At 43.4% G+C, this 21364-nt stretch overlaps 1 protein-coding gene across 1 annotated transcript in view; it reads left to right on the forward strand.

Moving 5' to 3' along the window:
• The window catches only part of MAP2K5 (mitogen-activated protein kinase kinase 5), a 116787-nt gene that overhangs the window by 71079 nt on the left and 24344 nt on the right, over nt 1-21364 (forward strand). Inside the window, exons 17-19 of the mRNA XM_014308313.2 lie at nt 682-711; nt 13624-13650; nt 13967-13999. Coding sequence (XP_014163788.1) covers nt 682-711; nt 13624-13650; nt 13967-13999 — 90 coding nt within the window. The remainder of the gene's footprint in view (nt 1-681; nt 712-13623; nt 13651-13966; nt 14000-21364) is intronic.

Below are 21364 nucleotides of genomic sequence, written 5' to 3' on the forward strand. Positions count from 1 at the left end.
AGATAATTATCAGCAAAGGGCAGCGCCTCGGCCTCCCTGCTGAGGCTGAACTGGTTTCATTTCCACTCCTGGGGAACCTGGGCATCCATGGTGGCACTGAGGGAGACACAAGGCTGGAGAAACCCAGAAATCCTGGGGAAAATGAGGGGTGAGGGTTGTGAGGGGCCCATTCTAAATACAGCTCCTTTTGTCTGCAGAATCCTTTTTTTGCCATTTCAATTTCTGCCATTATGAGAACTTTTCTCTCCTGAAGGAAATGTGGCTGAATTTGGGCATCAAAGGGTGGCACTGAGGGAAATAAAAGGGCTGGAGAAACCCAGAAATCCTGAGGGGTGCTGGTTGTGAGGGGCCCATTCTAAATACAGCTCCTTTTGTCTGCAGAATCCCTTTTTTTGCCATTTTCTCAGTTTCTCGTGAGAGTTGAGAATTTTTCTCTCCTGAAGGAAATGTGCCCGAATTTGGGCATCAAAGGGTGGCGCTGAGGGAAATCCCCAGAAAAAAAACGAGGGGTGATGGTTGTGAGGGGCCCATTCTAAATACAGCTCTTTGTGCCTGCAGAATCCCTTTTTTGCCATTTCCCCAATTCCTACCATCGTGAGAGTTGAGTACTTTTCTCACTTGAAGGAAATGTGCCCTCCATGCAAATCTCTATAACTAGACAAATATTATTTCCTTTCCCAGCTTGCTCTTGGGAGGTTTCCATATCCTCAGGTAAGATTGTTCATTACTGCTGTTTGCCACTGTGACATTCATTCCTATGTATGAAGGTGCAGAGAGCAATTGTGAACATTTGAGCCACATACAAATAAATCTGTCCTGTTAAATTGAAAAGTGGGAGCTGGAAGGAGTCATTTAGAAGTCTCTATTGATTTTTTTTTTCCTTTTGCCCCCCTCTTTTTCTCTTCTCCAAACTCTGTTTCCTTTCCCTGGAGACAATGAAAATTATGATGATGTTAATCTTGTTAATTTTGTCGGGAGATTAAAAAATAATCCAGTCTTTACAACATTTTTTTTTTTAAGCAGGAAGGTGTATCTGCTCCTTTCTTCATAATTTAATTTTTAATTCCAATTTTGAATAATGGTATGATGGTCTAAAATCTCCTCAAAAAGAGAATGTGAATGGAATACTTAAGGGAGCTTCAAATTCTTCCTTTGAAGAGGACCTAATATTCGTATTTGATGTAAATACTGGTATTTTCTAAGTTTTCACCTGAAGCTGCTGGTACAACTCTTTCCATCTCTGGTGGCAGTGGTTGGGTGGATGCTGAGCTCTGCACCACCACGGAATATTTCACTTTTTACACTTAAAAACCCCATCAAGCTCTGAACAAAACAAATCCAGAACTGGCTTTGGCGATTGCTTGAAATTCTCATCTCGAGATGGATGTTAGAATTCACAGGAACAAACTGTTCAGCAGTTCCTCCAATTATTCTTTCCGGGGAGAGGGGGGGTGAAAAAAGTGAAGTGTCCAGGGACAAAAATGAATTATTTGAATGTGGTTTTTTATGTTTTCATATGTTTTATGAAGACTGTTCTCTGCATCTTGGTCTCTACAGCTCGCAGTGCCTGGAGGCATGTCTGATTTAAAGGTGGTGTTGGTCTGTGCTCTTTAAGCATCTATTAACTTGCTATTATTATGCAAATAACTGTTGTAATACACATACTAATTTATGCATGGTTAGATTATGCAGATGCCTCACAAACATGGTTATTGAATAATAGGCTGGGACTCATTCCCTCTCCCATTTTTAGAAGCTGTTTTAAGCAAATTCTCCTGACACTTTTACAGACTTGGGAAGGTTTTGCCTGGATGGAAATATTCTGATTTTTTACTTTTTTTTTTTTGTTGTTGTTGTTTTTTCCTCTGCAAAATGTTTCACTGGCAACGTTAAGAGAATAGACTTGGAATATTTCATTTGGATTTTAAATGTGTTTTTGGAGGGCAGGATTGGAAAAGAAACTTGTGTTGAAGAGGCCTCCATGCATGGGGAGCTCTCTGAGGGTCTCCATGGTCATGTTTAGGTGTTTTATAACCCAAAATCCAAAGTGGTGAGGGGACAATTCAAAATAAACCTGGTGGACATGTCAGAGCACGGGGAAGGAGGTTGGAGTGGGCACATTCCATGTGGTTCCAGGCAAAAATGTCTCCCTGAACTGGGAGCAAACCATGATTGCCAAGTTTAAAGATGCTTTTTGCTGTTCTAATTAAAAAGCAGATCGGGTTTGTGAAAGAATATTTGGCAAGGCAGTAGTCCATGAAATTGTATATATTTTTTAATGCAAAACAGTCGAGGAGGTGAAACTTTTAAAATGTGGCTATTAAGCTTTTCAAGCAACTGCTTTTCAGAAGGGATTTTATGTGAATTTATGTATTTTAGGCATGTGCTGGGCAGGAGAACCCTTAGAAACCTTCTTTGGTTAGGGGGATAATTAATAGGGGGTTTTTAATCTCATTATTTTCCTAGTAAGGGCCTGATTCTGCTCATTCCTTGAGTAATTCCTGCTCGCTTCAGTGGGGTTATTCAGGGAATGAAGTTAATCAGTGTCTGGTTCCGAATTTGTCCCTAAAAACCTCCAAGTTGCTTCCCTGTGAAAATGGAGCGTGTGGCCACGTGGGTGAGAACACCTGAAATTTCCTACAAATGGATGTTTGTCTCCAGCTGCAGCTGCAAAAAATGTCTTTTTTTTTTCCTTTTTTCTTTATTTTTAAGACACAGACAAATGGTGTGTGTAAATTCAGTTTAAATGAAGAAGATTTATAGGGGGAAATCACTGCAGTGTGGAAATTCAGGACATCCTGCAATCTGTCAGTAAAACTAAAGGATGATTATTTCATTTTCTGGCCTTCACTAGAATATTTTAATGGCAGGTCTTCTCACATCTTTATTTTATAAGTGTTTATTTTGCTGATTTATTAATAATTATTTAATCTTTACAAGTCCTATCTTGAAAGCACTTTGAGCAACTGTTGTGTCAGTAAAGTTTCTTACAGGCGTGTTTAGAGTTAATATATAATTATTAACTCTAATTATATTTTTTTTTTGTCTCAATATACAGAATATAATCCCCATAATCTCAATATTGTCTCAATATACAGAATGTAATCTTCATAATCAGCCTGTAACAGCAAAAGGGAGCAATCTGAGCAGGGAAATAACAAGTAGTGATGCTCAGAACTGACTTTTCTGCTCTGAAAACTTTGCACAGGGAACTCTTTAGCCTTAAAGTGGAGCAAATATCTGAATTTTTGGTGCGTTTCATTGTTTTGGTGTTGGTTTTCCTGTCAGGTCACGGAATGTGCTTTTGTAAAATGTAAAAGTCCCTTTGGAAGCGGGAAGGAACGATGCTTGTAGGATTTTCCTTGGGTACAAAATGAAGTTTTTAAGAGCAAATTCACCTGGATTTATTTGCACCACACTATTCATTAATAAGAATGGTGCATGTGCTCACAAATACCCTTGAATCAAGTTATTTTCTACATAAACATTAAAAAAAAAGAAAGAAACCCCTTTTCCAAGGGTGCTGGTCCATAACCCATCCAGCTTTTTGGAGATGGCACACAAGGAAAATAAGTTTTCAATTTTCCTTTAAAAGTTTCACCTTAATTTACATTATTTTGAAACTGGAAGGGAAAACAGATACCCCAAAAGGCCACAGCACCTTGAATATTTAATTAAATTTAAGGTTGGAACCCCAAAGATCTGAACAAACCTCACAGAGAATCACAGAGATTGAAATTCCACGAATAAAACCACAGTGGGGGCAATGACTTGTTTAATGATAATGCAATTTAGGAGAAATGAAAGGAATTGCCCACTAAATATTCTCGGCTTGTAGTCAAACTTTCTAGAGAGCAGGGTGTGAAAAGGAGGGCTCATCCATCGGGGGAATATTCCAAAGGAGCAGGCAGCACTCAGCTCTGCCGAGGATTCAGCAGCTGCAGGACCACCACCACTGCATTTAAGAGACTTTTACATTCAGAAAAATACAATCCCAGCCTTCTCTTAATATATTAGACAAAAACGACCTGATATTTTTTATTTTTTAAAGGAAGAAAAGCACCAAAAATATTCCCATCCCTCATTCCACCCCCTCCCATCCCGTGCTCCCCCTTCCCATCCTGCTGCTCCCACTGCTCCCCCCCAAATCTGAGCAAATACTGCCCCTGGTATTGTAAAGCTTTGAATGTTTTCACACCCCATTAATTTATTACTTCTCTTGCCTCATCTTTAAAATTTTTTCCCCTCTTTTTTATTTTTTTTTCCTCCTTTCCTTTTTTTTTTCCCTTTTTTTTTTTTTGTTAAATTCCGACTCCCCGCTGCTACAGCGATTTTCATCTTGTTGTTAATTTTCCCTGCTCCATATGGAGCTCCAGACATTTCACCTGGAGGCTGTACTAGATTTTGCTGTAGCGATCGCACTTCCGGAGGCCAAAACTGTCATTTAAGGTTCCCGGTGCATCTGTCTACGCCAGGCTTTTTTTTTTTTGCTTTTTTTTTTTTTGCTTTTTTTCCCTTTTTTTTTTTTCTCTTTTTTTTTTTTCCTGGCACCGGGAGAGTGTGAATAACAAATTGGATGCACCTGAGATTCGGATGATTAGTGTGTTTTGTGGAGCTGGGGCGACTTGTAAGCAGATCGCTGTAGGGATGGGGAGGGCTAAAGAGCCACCCCGGGTGAATCCCCCTTTTCCACGCAGGGGGAAAAAAAAAATAATAATAATAAAAAAAAATCGGGAGCATCCCGGCACCAAATATTTCATCCTGCCTTGTCATTGATTAGAAAAGAGCCTTTAATTTCATTTCACCCCATGTTGTGATTAATTTGCATTCTTTGTCAGAAGTTAATGGAGTTTTTTATGGTTTGCTCTGAAATCCTTGAAGACGTCGGAGTTGATCTGATGTTTATACAACCGCCAGCGGAATTTTTGCTGTTTGATTGATGGAGAGCTTGATGTTATTCCAAACGGCTTTTTAAGCTGTTTTTAAGAATTATTTGAATAAAATGCGAGCAAGATATTGTTATAACGGCGGAGATTATCTGTTAAAAATCTGTTTCAAATAAAGAACATGATAAGTAGGAAAAAGGAGATCAAAAAGACAGGAGGAGTGATGGACGTGGGAGATGATATTTGTTAAAATAGATCAGCCAGGGATTCAAATAACTTATTTCAAAATGCAGTGGGAGCAAGAGACCTTAATTTAAGGCTCTTTTTTGTATACAGAGTTTATTTTTGCAGCAGGAGAAATAACAGGAATAAATTAGGGATTAATTTAGTCATAGTTGGATTTTCCCCTTGATTTTTATTTTTCCCCTCTCAGCTTTTTCCCCTTCCTTTTCCCAGCACTGTGAGCACAAACTGGGAGAGACAAGGCTGTCAGAGCTGGTAGTCCAACAAAATGATGACATATCCCTGGTCTCAAGGAGGAGGCATCCTTAAATCCCACAGCAAAGGAAGCAGAAGTGGATAAAGGGGAATTTTACAGCCCAGGAAAGCGCTCGCTGTGGACCTGCCGTGGCTTTGCTTCCTGAGAAAACATAACAGGGAGGAAAAAAAAATAAACCAGTGGAAGCAAACAGCTTTTTGCTCCTCCTGGTAGGGGAAGGTTTGTGCTTTTCCCAGATCCCGGGGTTTGAAAAGCCTGGGAGGGACAATGCAGAACGTTCGGGATGCTCAGCTGGGTCCTGCTGCTCCGGGGCTGGGGACAATGAGCCTCCCCCGGCCCTGGGACACGGCTCCTTCCTCCTGCAGGACACCTTGCCCTTTTTTAAATTATTATCATCCTTATTATCACTGTTATTCTTTTATTTCTGCTCCCAGAGCTGAGGGGTTTCACAGGATTTCATTTTTCTCCCTTTGGTTTCTCTCCTCTCTCAGCCAGTTCTGCCCTCGCCGCGGTCTCTGCCAGTGAGATTTAATTCCAGCTCCGGAAGCTCCCGTGCAGCTTTGCCGTGGAAAACGTGGATTTATTTGCTGTATCTTAGTTTGCTAAATAATTGCCTGCCTTGAAATGAAGTTGCTGCTTTCTGATCCCTGCATTAGCACGGTCTAAGGTTCTTTTTGTTCTCTGCAATCCATACTATTGACCAAATTCGGCCTGGCTTCATTTAAATGGAAGCAGCTTGTCAAGGGAAAAAATATTTAGTTAAAGTTGGGATGCGAAATCACCATTTTAGTGTTGTTTTTTCCATTGGCAGAGGCATCCTTTAAGCATTCATTTCTTTGGGGAGGATAAATTGAGGGTTGTTTACAGCATGTTTCCTGGTAAGAAAGAAATGTTTTGTCTTCCAGATCTATCATTACATCGAACCATTTAAAAGACATTAAACACTGTTCAAATGCTAATGCCAAAATAGTGAATGAAATTGTTGGGTAATATCTTAAATATGATAGATTTCTGCAAATCTTTTTGCTTTTATAATATATTCCAGAAATCACTGGCAATATTTGAAGTCATCTGCTATTGTTTTAAACTCCTCCTAATTTCTTATTGTAGGTTTCACATAGATCATTCCTGATTATTTACTTCAGATACTTTTTGCTTTATTATTTTTTTCCTCCATAGCCAGAAATTAGTTTGAACTTGAATTTGATTTGCCTGTTAGAAACTTGCTGTGAAATTTGAATTTAGTTTATTTTTCCAGAGGTGCTTTCATGTCTGGAAAATTGAGAGATTTTAGAAAATTTTTTAAAAGATCTTTTAGGAACCTGAAATATAAGGAGAAAAATTTTATTTATTTATCTTAATATTCCTGATATTTTTTAAATGTAAATTTAATGTTCAAATAATATAGTCAAGTGCGGAAATGAAGGTAACCAGTAAAATTTTATAATAAGTCTTAATATAATGATTTTATAGGAAGTTTTATTATGATCCTAGTATTAACAGGGGCTTATTGGCTTGGGATTTTGAAAGGCTGATGTGTATTTTTTAATTATAATCCTAAGAATTCCAGGCAGTCTGAGGGAGCAGATTTGTTCCAGGATTTCTTCTGTCTTGTGTGGAACAAGGTGGGCTTTAAAGTCCCTTCCCACCCAAACCATTCCAGCTTTCCATGAAGTGCTGAAATTCCTGCAGAGGTATTTTTGCAGGTCTAGAAGGATCTCCTGCATGAGCTGGTGGAATGGGAGATGTCCCTGAGGGGCTTGGAAGGAAACTCCTCTCCCAAATCCTGTTCCTGCTGTGGTGCCCATGAAGGAGTTGCCTGAATGGGACCTTAAACCTGGGGTTGGAGCTTCCCTGAGGCAGAAAGGCTGCAGAGGGATTTGTGTGCTTGGGGTGGCTCAGGTGGCCCTTGGAGAGCCATCAGGAAATATTGGATTTACTGGAATTTTATCATCATTGAAGACTGGTTTGGGTTGGAAGGGACCTTCAGACGGTCTCATTCCATCTCCTGCCATGGGCAGGGACATCTTCGCTGTCCCAGGGTGCTCCAGCCTGGCCTAGGACACTTCAGGGATCCAGGGGCAGCCCCAGCAGCACTCAGCACAGGCTCCGGTGGCCTGGATGAGGAGCAGTTTCCTCCCAGGAGATGACCAGGGACAATCCCAGTGCTCCTTTGCCCGTTCCCTGGGCAGGGCTGCAGCTGTGAGGGCTCAGAGTGGAGCTGTGCTTCTCAGGAATTCCTGCTCCTCAGGGCTGGGGAGGCGCTCCTGGAGAAGGACACAGCAGTCCCAGGGTTTGGGCTGTGCCAGAGGCTCAGGAATGTGTTCCCACAGGAGTGGGGTCTTCTCCTCCTCTGCCGGGTGGTGGTTGCTCAGCACAGTGAGAAACCTGCAGCTCCAGATGAGGAGTGAATGATTTTGAGGTCTGGGCAGGTGTTTCCTCATCTCCAGAGCATCCGTTTTTCTGCCAATCCCGTGGAAATTTGGGGCTCATTCCTGAGAGTGCAACACAGCCCTCCATGGGCAGTCCAGTGACACGGGAGAGGATGATGGTGCCTCAGCCTGGGTAGGAAACTCCCCTGATGAACCCAAATTTTTATTGCTCTGGGTTACTCCCCTTCAGCTGTCCCTGGAATTGTGAGATCTGCAGTGATCGCAGTTGATTTTGCAGCTCCAATTTTTTTAGGTGGCTTAAAAGGTGAGAGACTTCAGCAATCACCATTTTTACCTGTTCATTTCCAAGCCAGAAGGGACCTGCAGGGGTGTCCTCAGGAGCAGGGACAATCCTGATGGAGATTCATCTGCTGCTCTTCAACGCTGCTGCTGCTGCTGCTGGAGGCTCTCAGCTCCTCAGATGGTTCCTCTGCTTTGTTCCTGGAAGGGTTTTCCATGCTGCAGGATTTGAGGGCAGTTGTGAGTGGAATGAGCACAGAGCAGGATGGGGTGGTGGTTATGGGGTCCTTGCTCTGTTTCCAGGTTCTTTTGGTCTCCCTGGGTTTCTGTCTGGTGGGATTCTCCTCTGAACGTTCCCACAGCTCCCTGGGGATGCCCAGATTGAGGCACAGGGAAGGAGGAGGGATCACCTGGCATGGTTCAGCCTGTCCTTCCTGGACATCCCACCACAGTGCTTGTGGTTTTTTTGGGCGTTTGGACTTTTTGTTGGATCCCTCTGAGGATTCCATTATTTTCCTCCCGCTCAGTTGTGCTCATTTTCCCTCTCCCATGGTGTCCAATAAGTTCTCCTGATGTTCCTCTCTGTTGTCACTTGGGTGGCACAAGGCAAGATCTGGGTGGAACAGAACCCATGTCTTTGTCTGGTGTCTGTTGGACCATTCTTTCTTCTCCTCACCCACTTTTTGTGGTGCTGGGAGCAAGGCCTGCAGACACGTTTGGGGTGATGGTTGGACTCTGTCATCTTGGAGACCTTTTCCAACCTAAATCACTCCAAAATTTTCAACAAAAATCTGCTAAATTTTTTTTCCCCTTGTCCTTACTCCTGCTGACCAAGGGCTTTGTTGTCAGGGTGTTCTGGTTTTACTCTGGTGTAGAAATTATTGCTGGGAGGAGTTGTTGTCGCCCCAATCCCTCCAACAGTGTGGAGCTTTCCGTGCCCACTTTGTTGAATTGTGTTTCTAAACTCTGGTAAAGAGATTTCTCTGAGAAGTGGCTGCAGTTCAATGGTGGATGAAATAATCTCTTTATATAAATTTGTTTGGAGACCTTGGGGAAAAGCAGCGTAATATAATTGTAAGAATATATTTAATATTAAGGTTGTTGTGAATTGTCTTTTTTTATTTTGAAATAATTTTCTTCTTTTTTTTTTTTAATGTTTTGTGACAGTGATTGAAGTTTGCCATTTGCAAAATCCCCAGATGGGGATGGGGAAGGGTGTTTAGAATATCAGGAACAAATTAGGGAGGTCATTCTCACTGGTTTGGTGCTTTGACTTCTTGCAGAAGTATCAGCAATTGCAATTTTGCAAGAAATTGTAAAATATGTCTGAAGATCATCCTTTAATTCCACAGGAATTGTGGAATGGTGGTGAAGCCCCCATGGAAACCAGAATATTTAGATATTCCTTTACCTTTTATATCAGGGCAGAGCTAAAGCTTTTGTCAGTAGGACACAATGCTAGTTTTTGCTCATAAAACCCAACCCTCATTTGTGCAGATGAAAAATAACTTCTGTCTGCTTTTAAAATCCATAGGAAAGTAAATGTTGTCATGTGAAGCCTCCCTTAAAAATCATAACTGTATGATTTGTTGGTAGATGGGTTTTTCTATTAAAAAACCCACTAAAAGGAGCTTGAAAAGCAGTATATATGTAAAGAGAAAATTTGTTAACTGCTGTGGGAAGATCTAACCCTGGGTCACCTGCAAATCTCTCAAACAAGAGCTCCAGGGCAAGTCCTAATTCCAGGGAGTAAAAGCGAAAATTAAAGCTGTAGCTGGTGACTCCTCCAAGTTACCCGGGGTGGATTCATTTGAGTTTCCTTGATTGTGCTGGTGCCTGCAATGTGAGAGGGATGGGAGAGGTCTTCTCAGCCACCTCCCGGCCCAGGGATCTCCATGGAGACAGAAAAATAACCTGATGGTCTGTCAGAAGTTGCCTTTCATAACCAGAGGCATTCATTAAATAGGAGATGAAGCAGGAGACAAACTCTGGCATTTTTAACCAACCTTGGGGGGAAAAAAGGAGTGCTTTTTGGAGACTGTGCTTTCTGGAGTGGATTATCCAGGTTCCACTGGTGTTCCGTGGCCTGAGAAATACTCTGATAATGGGACAGATTTATTGATCATTTCCCCGTTTCTCCAGATCATGAACTGTCACATGCGGTAGGTAAATCCACAGAAAATACAAGGCAGGTTCAAAAATACCAGATAGTGGAGCTGTTTCTGCAAGTTCAGACTGTTTCAGTGGCTTTTGGACAGGTTGGAGAAGCTTCTGGGCAGGAGGGGTTGGTGATGAGCAGGGCAAGGCTCAGAGATGGCTGAGGGAGACTCTTGGTGCCGAGAGGCTAAAAGGGGGAATGATCATGGAATCTTGGAATGCTTTAGTTGGGAAAGGATCTTAAAGTTCAGCTGGTTCCACCCCTGCCATGGCAGGGACACCTTCCGCCATCCCTGGGTGCTCCAGCCCCATCCAACCTCACCTTGAACATTCCAGGGATCCAGGGGCAGCCACAGCTGCTCTGGGAATTCCAGCCCAGCCAGGAATTCCCAATTCCCAATCTCCTGTCTGTCCCTGCCCTCTGGCAATGGGAGCCATTCCCTGTGTCCTGTCCCTCCATCCCTGTCCCCAGTCCCTCTCCAGCTCTCCTGGAGCCCCTTTAGGCCCTGGAAGGGCTCTGAGGATTCCCTGGATCCTTCCCTTCTCCAGGGGAACATTCCCAGCTCTCCCAGCCTGGCTCCAGAGGAGCTTCACCCTTGGAGCATCTCCGTGTCCTCCTCTGGAATTGCTTCAGCAGCTCCATGACCTTCTGGAGCTGGGTGGCCCCAGAGCTGGACACTGGATGTTCTAACAAGGACATCACATCATTCCTCGATGCTCTCAAAACATGTCCTGCTTTTTTTGTTTTTGCTTTCCTTTCACTCTGGGTTTTCTTGTGTCACTGCTACCATTTCACTATTTAAAATCCTTCATGGAGAACATGAAAACACAACAATCTCCTCAATCCCCGGGTTTTTTGGGCATCATGTGGGGTAAGAACACCCCGAATTTTCCAGCTTTTGAGCTGCAGCTGCTGCACTGGGATCCCTCAAGGTGAACCTGCCTCCAGAACCGTTCATCTCCCATTAATGCACAAAATCCTGGCACTTAGGGGAGGAGACAAAAATGGGACATTTTCTGAGGAGCCCTTTTAAAGCAGCTGTTAGTGCTCAGGAAAGCTGCTGCTCCCCTTTTCCCTGAACTGTGGGCAAGAGGAGAAGCCCCAGCCGTAAAGTTGTCGGCGCTCGGCTTTGGTTTATGGTGGCTGAAGCTGCCCCGTAATGGGAGCTGGGAAAAAGGTAAACAACGTGGGTTTAGCAGTGAAAAATCTGCCTAATATAAACACAGCAAAGTTCAGCCCCGCTCCCGAGTTGAAAAATACGGCTGCGGCTTTGTGGAGGGAAGGGAGGAGCAGAGCGTGGCCTCACCAGCCATTTATCCAAGGCAGGGAGAAGGGGTAATCCATCTAGCTGGGGAGTCTCGGTGGCATTGCAGAGAGGAGAGCACAGGAGCTTTATTTAATTGAGAAAATGAATCAATTACAATGATGTTGCATCATCAGATGCGAGGGAAGCGGCGGCGATGTCGTTACACCGGGTAACAGTGTTAAAAAGTAATTGAGTGTCTTAAGCGTTTTGAATCAATTCCAGGTAGTGGCACAGCCACCTCAATGCAAAATTTATGAAGATGATCTCCAAATAATTTGTTGCCATCAGAATTGTGTAATAAAGGCTGGTAACGACGTGTGTGGGAGCGGGGCCGCGGCTGGGCCAGGCTCCGGCGGAGCCGCCGGTGTCATGGGGAGAATTCCCTAACACTTGGATTTGTGTTGCTTGATTTTTCATTAGGAGGGCTGAGTGCTTTTATTAGAAATGATATTTTAAATCTTGCTCTGAAATTGGATGTAATCATCGCCGTGTTGGGGCCGCTCCGTGTGACCCCACCTCGATTCCTTTCTGTGACAAGAGCTATTTTTCCAGGAAGGAAATGTGACTGATGATCTGTTTGGCTAAAAACTGTTCCTGTGCTCTAATGTAAAGAAGCTCCAAATCATCCCTATTGAATAAGCTCAGTCTATTTTGTCATTTAACATCTGGAAGTGAAGTAGGGGGGGAAAAAAAAGGGTTTTTATAGCCACGGAATATTTCGCTTATTAGCAAAACCAGCAGATTTATTCTGTTGAATTGTAATAGATGGAGATTGACGATTAAAAAATATAATGGGCTGCTTATGCCTATTTATTATTGCATTTTCTCCTTGGAAGAAAACCAGAATTATACTCAGGAACTTTATGTTTGTGTGCTGCTGATACAGTAATAAAAGATTTGAGGTGTGTAACAGCAGCTATTTCCTTGGTGCTGGTCTTCACCCTCCTCTCCATCCCATTTACTGCTGGAAAAGTGTTCCTGGGGGATCCTGCCCCTGCCTGGGGATGGGGAAAGAGCTCCCAAAGCTGCTGGGAGCCCAAACAATCATCATCCTGGCGCCAGGCAAGGGAGAGTATGGAATGGAAGGGGCAAGGCAAAGGAAGGGGGTTAGACAAGAACATTTTCACTGAGGATCCTGTTCTGTTTGCATCAGGATTGTGTTGGGTTGCCAACAACTTTGTGAGTGTTGGGAAAAACAGGTGATTAATCACCCCAGCCATTAGAAATGGGGTGCATTGGAAAGTGCTGGGAGAGCAGCGCCCCAAAACTCGGTGTTCTACACAAAGTCCCTGCTCTGTGCTTTGTGTTTCATTCTTTGTGTTGGGATCCTGCCTTTGTTTGTTTTTTTCACCCAGGGGAATGTGGGTCAGGAGATTTTGCAGCCCTTGAAGCAGTGGGAGGGTCTGTTACTGCAAACTCTCCCCCAGGTTGCCCAGAAATTCAGAAAGGCTCGGAGATAAATCTTCCTTTTCAGTTTAAAACAACACAAAGTTCGCCAAACTTCCCCATCTCGTAGATGGTGGTGCTCTGCTCAGAGTCCAAGGAAAACTGGATAAACAACTTGGGGAAAAGTGGAGTGTTAGAGGCTTTCCTGAGCAGCAGTAGATACTTCAACCACATAATTAAAGTTTTCTTCACAAAAAAGGGATTGTGAGCAGAGCCTGGCAGTAATCCAAAATTCTAATTTCTGACTATGATTTAATTTCAATTTTAAATAAATCGGTTTTTAATTTAAAAAGAGTGAGCTTCATAACATTAGCAATGATTGCAACATTAAGCCCAGTGTTCACAATCTAGCAATATAAAACATTATTTATATCTGAATCGTAAACAGCCTTTTGAAATGGATTATGGTTTTTCTTCCTATTCTAATACAACCTGGAGGGTACTAAAAAGTGTTGTGTGAAATTAACATTCTGCTGACTTTCGCCTATAAATGAGAAGCGAGCTATTAACATTTGTGTATTTTCATTATGTAAATTGTGTTAACACATGCCCACAAATTGCCACCAGCGATGCAATAATTTTCTCTCAGTGATCATAATGTGTCCAAGTGAGTCATTTTGATTATGACATGCTAATTACATATTGTCTTTTTTCAGATTCAGAAAAACCAGGGATCTTTAATGGTAAGCTTTATGAGTTCAGAAAAAAATTCACTTTTCTTTTTCCTGATGGCTGCTCCCTCTGCATGCTTGAATGCCTTGTTTTAAACTTAGCAAATTGCATTTTGAAGAAAATGCAAACCTTTAACTGCCTGTATTAGATTAGGTACCATTAGAAATAATAGAACATCCTGAGCATCAATGTTTTGATAAGAGTTTGCTGCCGTTGATTAATCTTGCTATATTTTATTGCATTAATGATTTTTTCTTTCCACTCCACTGTAAAGATATTGCATATAGTCTAATACTTTTTTTTCCCCCTCTCTCCTTGCCATTGCAGCCTCTCCAGTTATTGCAGTGCATTGTTGATGAGGTGAGTCGTCGTCTTATGTGCTTTCACTCCTAAAGTCATTCCTAATGGAGTGGAAAGCTTATATTTTGTTTCCTAATGAAGCACAATGCCCAACATCCTCCCCAGCACAAGTTGCAGCTCGGAGCTCTCACACATGGACTGGCCTGGTCCCACTCTCTGCTGGTTTTCTGCTCTAAATATTGAGTTTATCCAAGATTTGGGTGTCTCACAAGGCAGGGCTCGGAGCTGCCGGGCTCCTGGAGCCTCAGCCCGGGAGTGGGAGCTGTTCCTCTGATGAGCTGGGACAGGGACAACCACATCTTCCATGTGCGCATGTTAAAGGAGGTTTTGATGGGCAAAAAGGGCATTTTAACAAGGAGGGAAAATGAGGGGTAAGCAGGAGAGCACCTGAATGCCATCCAGACATTTTTATTCAACCAGAAGGCCACAATAAAATACTGGGATGCAGGAGATGCAGGTGTGAGCAGGAGACTGGATTTCAGTGGCAAAACATCACTTTCCTGGAGTGAAACACTCCTTGCATCTCCCACATCCCTCCCCAGCCGAGCTGGAGCCCAACTCTGAACAATGAGGAGATAGCTGAGGGCAGACCTCTGTCCTCTAAACACTTGAAAAATATTCCAAAATCCTTGAAAAAGTGGGATTTTTTTTCCTCCCTGAGAAAAGCAGCTCAAAGCCAAGAGACTGAAATCTCTTTAATAGCTGTATCGCCACTTGGATCCTTTATAAAAGGCTGCAAATGGTGTGCTGTCAAAAAACTGGAGTTGGCTTCATTTTTAAAGTTTATAAAGTGGTACTGCTGGTTAGGGAGTTCCATCAGGAGAAAAGGAGACACCACTCTCTAAAGAGTTGCCTCAGCCTCTAGCAGGAGCTCATGTCCAGCTCCTCAGGGTGAGTTCTGGGTGCTGATGTGTCTAAAACCTGTCTGAAGCCATCCAGCTGCTTCCAGCCTGTCCCTGTAACTTCTGTTGAGCCTGAGGTGAGCCAAGTCCTCCTTCCTGTTGTCTCCACCTGCCTGGGCTCACCTCAGTGAGTGCTTCCATCCTTCTGGTAGGAATGACTTGGTGGCTGAGCTGAACTTCTTCCTGAAGTGCCATTTGGGCCTTGAGGGGTGCAGTTACATTAAAATGAGCAAAGATCTTCTCTGTGTCAAGAGAAGTTTTCCCAGTCTCTTTGCCCTGGCTCTTGGTGGAGATCTGGTTCTTTGGGTGCTTTTTAGGGAATTCTGTTTCCTTAACCTCTTCCACCCATCATTATTCCTCTTACCCCTTTGGTTGAGGTGTGGCTATTGCAGAGCACCAGAGGTGTCACAGCCACCAGCAAAAGGCCCTCTCCATCCTCAGGGAGGTCAGGTAAAGACAATCACGTGCTCTGCTGCTACACAAATCCCTTTTAAATGGGTGCTGCTGCCTGAATCTGAGCTCACTGTTCTAAAGCACAGCCCCGAGGAGCTCAGATTGGGGTAGATTATTGGACTTGATGATCTTAGAGATCTTTTCCAACCTAAAGGATTCTGTGACCTTGTGGCAGCTTTCACATCTCCTCAGGATCAGAACTGCTCCAGGCTTCTCACAAAAACTTCAGCCAGTGCACTTTGTGCAGGCTGCAAACATCCAAGTACCTTCACCAGTATTTTGGCATTTTGGTATTTTTTAGATCATCATTCTCCTGAGGTGGTGCTCAGAGTGGGCTGGTGAAGCTCCAGGTGACAGAGCACAGCTCAGCTGAAAGTTCTTTAAGCTCCACTCGCTTTGGTTTGAACAGACTCGATGTCAGAGTGGGAATATTCAGAATTAGAAATCCTGGTTTTGTAAGACTGGTTATTCTGGGTCAGATTTTCCCCTTGGCTCCAAGGAGGTCTTAAAATTCCCTCAGTCCTTCCCCTGGAGTAAAACTTCAGAGCCTGATCCAGGAGAGCCTAGAGATGTTTTAAAGTGATGAAATGGAGACCTTGATTCTTTCTGGTTTTATTTCTGGCTTATTGTATTGGTAGTAGTGGGATTTGGTAGAACTTGCACCAAAACACAGCCGGAATCCAAGCTAATATTAATTCATAGGATTAATTAATTCAACTGCCCAGAGAAGCTGTGGCTGCCCCATGGAAGTGTCCAAGGCCAGCTTGGATGGAGCTTGGGGCAACCTGGGATAGTGGACACTGTGGAATAAAAATTCCTTGGGAATTTTTAGGTTTTCTGCAGTAGTGAGATTTTTGGAGCTGGTTTTAAACTCTTAGTGAAATACATGAACCACAGTGTGTCACTTTGGCAGTTTGAGAAGCGTATTTGTTGGTTTTCTAGGACTTCAGTTGACTCACAGAAAGGATGAATAAGCCATCTGAGAAGCAGGAGAATTGAATCAAAAGCGCCAGGCACGGTGGCTCCTCTGAAATCACAGCAAACCATGCCTGATGGGTTTTGTTGAGAAATGATCTTATGGGGCTGCTAATGGCATCGGGGCTGGGATTATTTTTTAATGGCAGAATTAGTGAGGAGCATTGTGTGGATGGGATCAATGTGCCTGCCAGAACCTTTATTTTTTACCATGTGGTGCCTTAGAGTGAGCTCTGATCCGGCTCCAAATAAGCCACGCTCGTTTAAGCACCAATCCCAACTGGAGCAGCATCTCCCACCATGACAAGATCCCTGCTCCTGGCCCAGAGATGGGATGGACTGGCTGTTCATGGAGTTCCTCCTGCCTCAGCCAGCAGTGAAGGCAGGCTGCTGTTATTTGGGATGTTGGATATTCCAGCACTGGGCTGAGTTTGTCTCCAGCTCCAGGAAATGTGGCATGGATGATTCCCATTGGGAAGGATGCGCCTCTCTGGCTCTGTGAGCCTTTCCAGAGCACTCCACATGAGGGATGGAGAGGGGCTGGAAGCAGGAGCCTGTCTGGGAAGATGTCCTGGATGTCGCCCTGTTGTTCATGGTGGCACAGCCAAAAAACCTGCCATGGAAGGGGATTGTGCTTCCAAAGCAATAGGTGCAGTTTCAAACAATTCCTAAAAGTTTTTGTCGTCGGAATCTGTTCCAGATACACAAAAAGAGCAGAACTAGGAATTAGAAATGCAAACCCCAGAGCCGCAGGAGCAGCTGAGGGAGCCTGGAGCAAAGGAGGCTCAGGGGGGCCCTTGTGGCTCTGCACAAGTCCCTGACAGGAGGGGACAGCCGGGGGGTCGGGCTGGGAACAGGGACAGGAGGAGAGGGAACAGCCTCAGGCTGGGCCAGGGGAGGTTTTGTTTGGATATCGGGAAAATTTCTTTGTGGAAAAGGTTGTGAAGCATTGGAATGGCTGCCCAGGGCAGTGGTGGAGTCACCATCCCTGGAAATGTTCAAGAAAGTGTGGAGGATGTGACACCTGGGGACAAGGTTCAGAGGTGAGCGTGGAGGTGCTGGGTTGGCAGCTGGACTCAGTGACCTTAAAGGTCTTTTCCAGCTTTGACAATTCCATGATTCTGGTAGCAGCTTGGGTACAAAGATCCCAAAAGCCCAAACCCAGGAGCTTTGTGGTGTTCAGCATTTCAGCTTCCCACCCTTTGGATCCCGTGGCTTTAGAGGTGTCTGCTCTGCATCTGGAGAAGGTTGGACACGCAGAAAGCTGGAAAACATCCTGTAGGGTCCTTTAAATATTCCTTAAGCTCTGCAGGGCTGTTTTGTTTAACCTTTATGTAGTTGGAGTGTCCCTTCTAGGAAAGCAATTCCTGCCAGCCCCTGGCGCACTTTGGGCTCCAGCTCTGTAGTTAAACATCAGCTCTGCTTTCCAACCTTTTCTTCTTCCTCACCTGAGAGAAATTAATTTTGGTTCCAAAGGTGCCGTGGTTTGTCTCGCTGTAATTGTGATTTAAGTGTTCCTTTTGCTTTATTTGTTTTTAATTGTGTTGGATGAGGGAGGAAAAGAACTGGATTTTGGCAGTTTTGAGTGATTGTGTTATTCCAATTCCATCAGAAGCTCGGGGAGGGGAGACTTCCAAGAGCAAATCCTGGTTTGTACAAACAGGAGGCAGCATTGCAAAACCTGCCTGGTTGAACAAGCCAGGCAGAAATTGAGAAGAAAAATTAATTAGTTGTCCTCATGAATCCTTAGCCTGATAGCTTCATGAGTAAGCAGAGAGAAGATTTCTGTGAGTTTCTTGAGCATTTCTGTGAAGTGCCCCCACAGAGATACTTGGTCTCACAAGACTGCAGTTTAATCTAGCTCAAGGACTTTCCAAACTCCACAAATCAAAGACCTCTTTTTTTTTTTCCTTTTTTTTTGTCTCTTTTTAAATCCTTACTCCAGAAACATTTAAGAGCTGGTGGGGTGTTAACGCTGAGCTGTGAAGCATTTCAGTGTCAATATGTTTTCAGATTTTCCTGTGGAAAAAAATTAACTTGCACTTAATCCATGTTTTCTGTATAGTTGTTCCTATTATATTTTTTTTTTAATGGGGTTAATATACCTCTCTATTTATTGGAATAGCCTTAAAAATTCCCACGATGTTCAGCTTGATCAAATAACATGAGGAGGGTTCCTGAATTCCTTCACCTTAATGAATCCATGCTGCATTTTGCTCTTGCTGTAAATGCAGTAAAAAAACTCCACAAGGCTCAGAATTAAACAAGATTTAATTTCTTTTCTTTGGGAATTTTTCTTTAGATTCTCAGTTATTGATTTAAATGTAGTAGGACACGTGGACATTCCTGGTGTTTTGGAGATTTCCATAGGTTATACACATGTGTGTGTGTTTACCCAAACCTACAATAATTTGTTTTGTGGATAAGCTGGTTTAAGGAATAGTTTTATGGAGACAGAAACTGTGACCTTACCAGTGTCTGAGATTCAGAGACTTCTACAGGAACAAGGTAAAACCACAGGTAGGAATTGCTGAATAATTACCTTTAGACCAACCTGAGCAAGAACCTTCCCAGGAGAACAAGCTCATTTAATGGTTCCTAAAACTCAATCTTGTGGATGTCAATGGTCATGCTTGATTATTTGCAGCGGTGTTTTATGAAAAAGCAATGAAAATGCATCGGGAGGGTGCAGGGGAGGAGAGGGAACAACAAATGGGTTGAGTTTTTTGCCAAGTCCCCTCGGTGTGGCTGTGTGTGTCTGGCTGCCCAAACCTGCCGTGCTCTGCTGCCTGATGAGCGACAGGAGAGGGAGGAATTCTTGGCTTGTTGGAGAGAAAAAGCAATTACACTTCTGGTGGAAGGAAGGATTAACCTGTTTTTGCAGACCCTGCAGAGGCACAGAGCCTGGCTGATGCCTTTTTGGGACTACCTGAAAACAGAGGGCAGACAAAAGTAAGGGAATAAAAATCAGTGGTGTTCATTGAAGGGCCTTCAGGTACATCTAGGATATTTCTACACCCAAAAATGGACCACAGGTTTTCACACTTTTATAAGTTTGGTTCATTTGCATATTGGGGGTTAATTCCCAATTACAGCTTTGGGTAATGAAGTCATTTATCCCAAGTTTGCTCTCCCCAACTCACTTTTGTTCCCATCTCTGGGGGCTGAGGCAGTGAGGTGTCCTTGATTGCCAGGCCTGGAGAGGAATTGTTGTGCCTGACCAAAATGGGACAGCAGCAGCTCACACTGTACATGGAGTTTAGAGTTATACACTAAAGAACTGCAGGATTATAAATACATGAAAAACATAAAAGCTAAAATCCTATTTTTTTAAAATATAAAACCTAAAATTCTTAAAAGTATATATACAAAAGCTAAAAATCTAAGCCATCACGGCAAGAGGAGGAATTGCCATGTCCCACACTCTGGATTATTCCTGCTCTCAGTCACTTTTTTCCTCCCTTTTTCTGGGCTCTGGAAAATATCCCCCAGCAGCTACAACCAAACAACCCCAATATCCACTGGGTTATTTAACCAGGAGCATTCTACGTTTCCAACAGAGGAATTCTGCTGTTCCCAGGAACTGGGGGAGCAGCCGGCTGGAAGAGGAGCTGCTCCTCAGGAGGGTTGAGGTTTTGAGGTAGGAAGAGGAGCTCAGGAGGGTTGAGGTTTTGAGCTAGGCTGTGTTTTGGGGATGAAACATTGGCCTTTGAACCTGGCCTCTGCCCAGCTCCAGCTCTGCGGATAAACGAGTTTCCTGTGCACACACAGCTTCACACCGAGGTGCCCCCACGGATCATTTGTCACTTTGGGCACCTGCTACTGAGAGAAGAGCGAGAGGTGCAGAGATGTAATCATCCTTCACCTTCCTGCCCGGGGTGGGAGCCGAGCAGGAACAATCCAGGAATTCTTTCAAGTCCGGGCCTCGGAGCCACCTCCAGCCACCGCTGGCTGCTGCCAACTTGTTACCTGTCAGAAATCCCCTGCATTAGGGCTGCTCAGGCCTTTTGAAGTAGATTGGCTGGAAAGGCAGAAATAGATTTTTTTTTGTTGTTGTTTTATATAGAGATATTGTTTTAGGAATGCTGTGGAAGAAAGTTGTAAGTGTAAATCAAAAGTCGGGCTTTGATTTTGTTTTTTATATAGAGAGTGGGGGTTTTTTTTAGGAATGTTGTGGAAGAAAAGTTGGTCTGGAAGGAGTAAATCTAAATTGGGAAATGGGTTTTATTTATGTATGTATAGATATATATAATTTTTTAATAGAAGAAAGTTGTAAGTGTAAATCAAAAGTCAGGCTTTGATTTTTTTTTTTAATATGGAGAGTGGGGTTTTTAGGAATGTTGTGGGAGAAAGTTGGTCTGGAATGAGTAAATCTAAATTGGGAAATGGATTTTATTTATGTATGTATAGATACAATTTTTTTTTTTTTGTGGAAGAAAGTTGTCCTTGTAGGAGTAAATCTGGGTTTGTACAATATTGTCATTAACTGCTCTTGTGGTAGCTGAAGACATTCACTTAAGAGTTGAGCTTGGTGATCCTTGAGGTTCCCTCCAACTCAGAATTTTCTGGGAGCTACAGTGCATTTATTACCTGTAATTGCACCTGGCAGCATTTCTGGTGGATCTAAAACTTATTTTTCTAAAAAAAAAAAAAAATTTAAAAAATCATTTTTTGGCCACAAAACGAAATGCAGCTACTACAGAAAAGTAAATACATTTCTTGAAAGCTTTAGTAGGAGAGAAGCCTAAAAATTCTTTAATCCTAGAGATTTTGGGGGCTGAAGTGATAGGGCAGGAAGGCTTTGCAGAGCCCAGGCATTATTTCTGCAATGCTGCTGTTCCAGCACCCAGGAGGAGGCAGGCCAGGAGCCCAGAGGAGATGCTCATTCCCCAGCAGAGAGGAGCTGGGTTTGCTTTGCTGGCTTCTGGTAACTTCCCTCCTGTGGCCCTGGAGCCACAGGACCATGGCAGCTCCTTCTGCACAAGCAGAGCTGAGGGGAAGGATTGAACAGGAGCATTTAACCCTTCCCAGAGCA

This window comes from Geospiza fortis, unplaced genomic scaffold, assembly GCF_000277835.1.
Source record: "Geospiza fortis unplaced genomic scaffold, GeoFor_1.0 scaffold2, whole genome shotgun sequence".
Lineage (NCBI taxonomy): Eukaryota > Metazoa > Chordata > Aves > Passeriformes > Thraupidae > Geospiza > Geospiza fortis.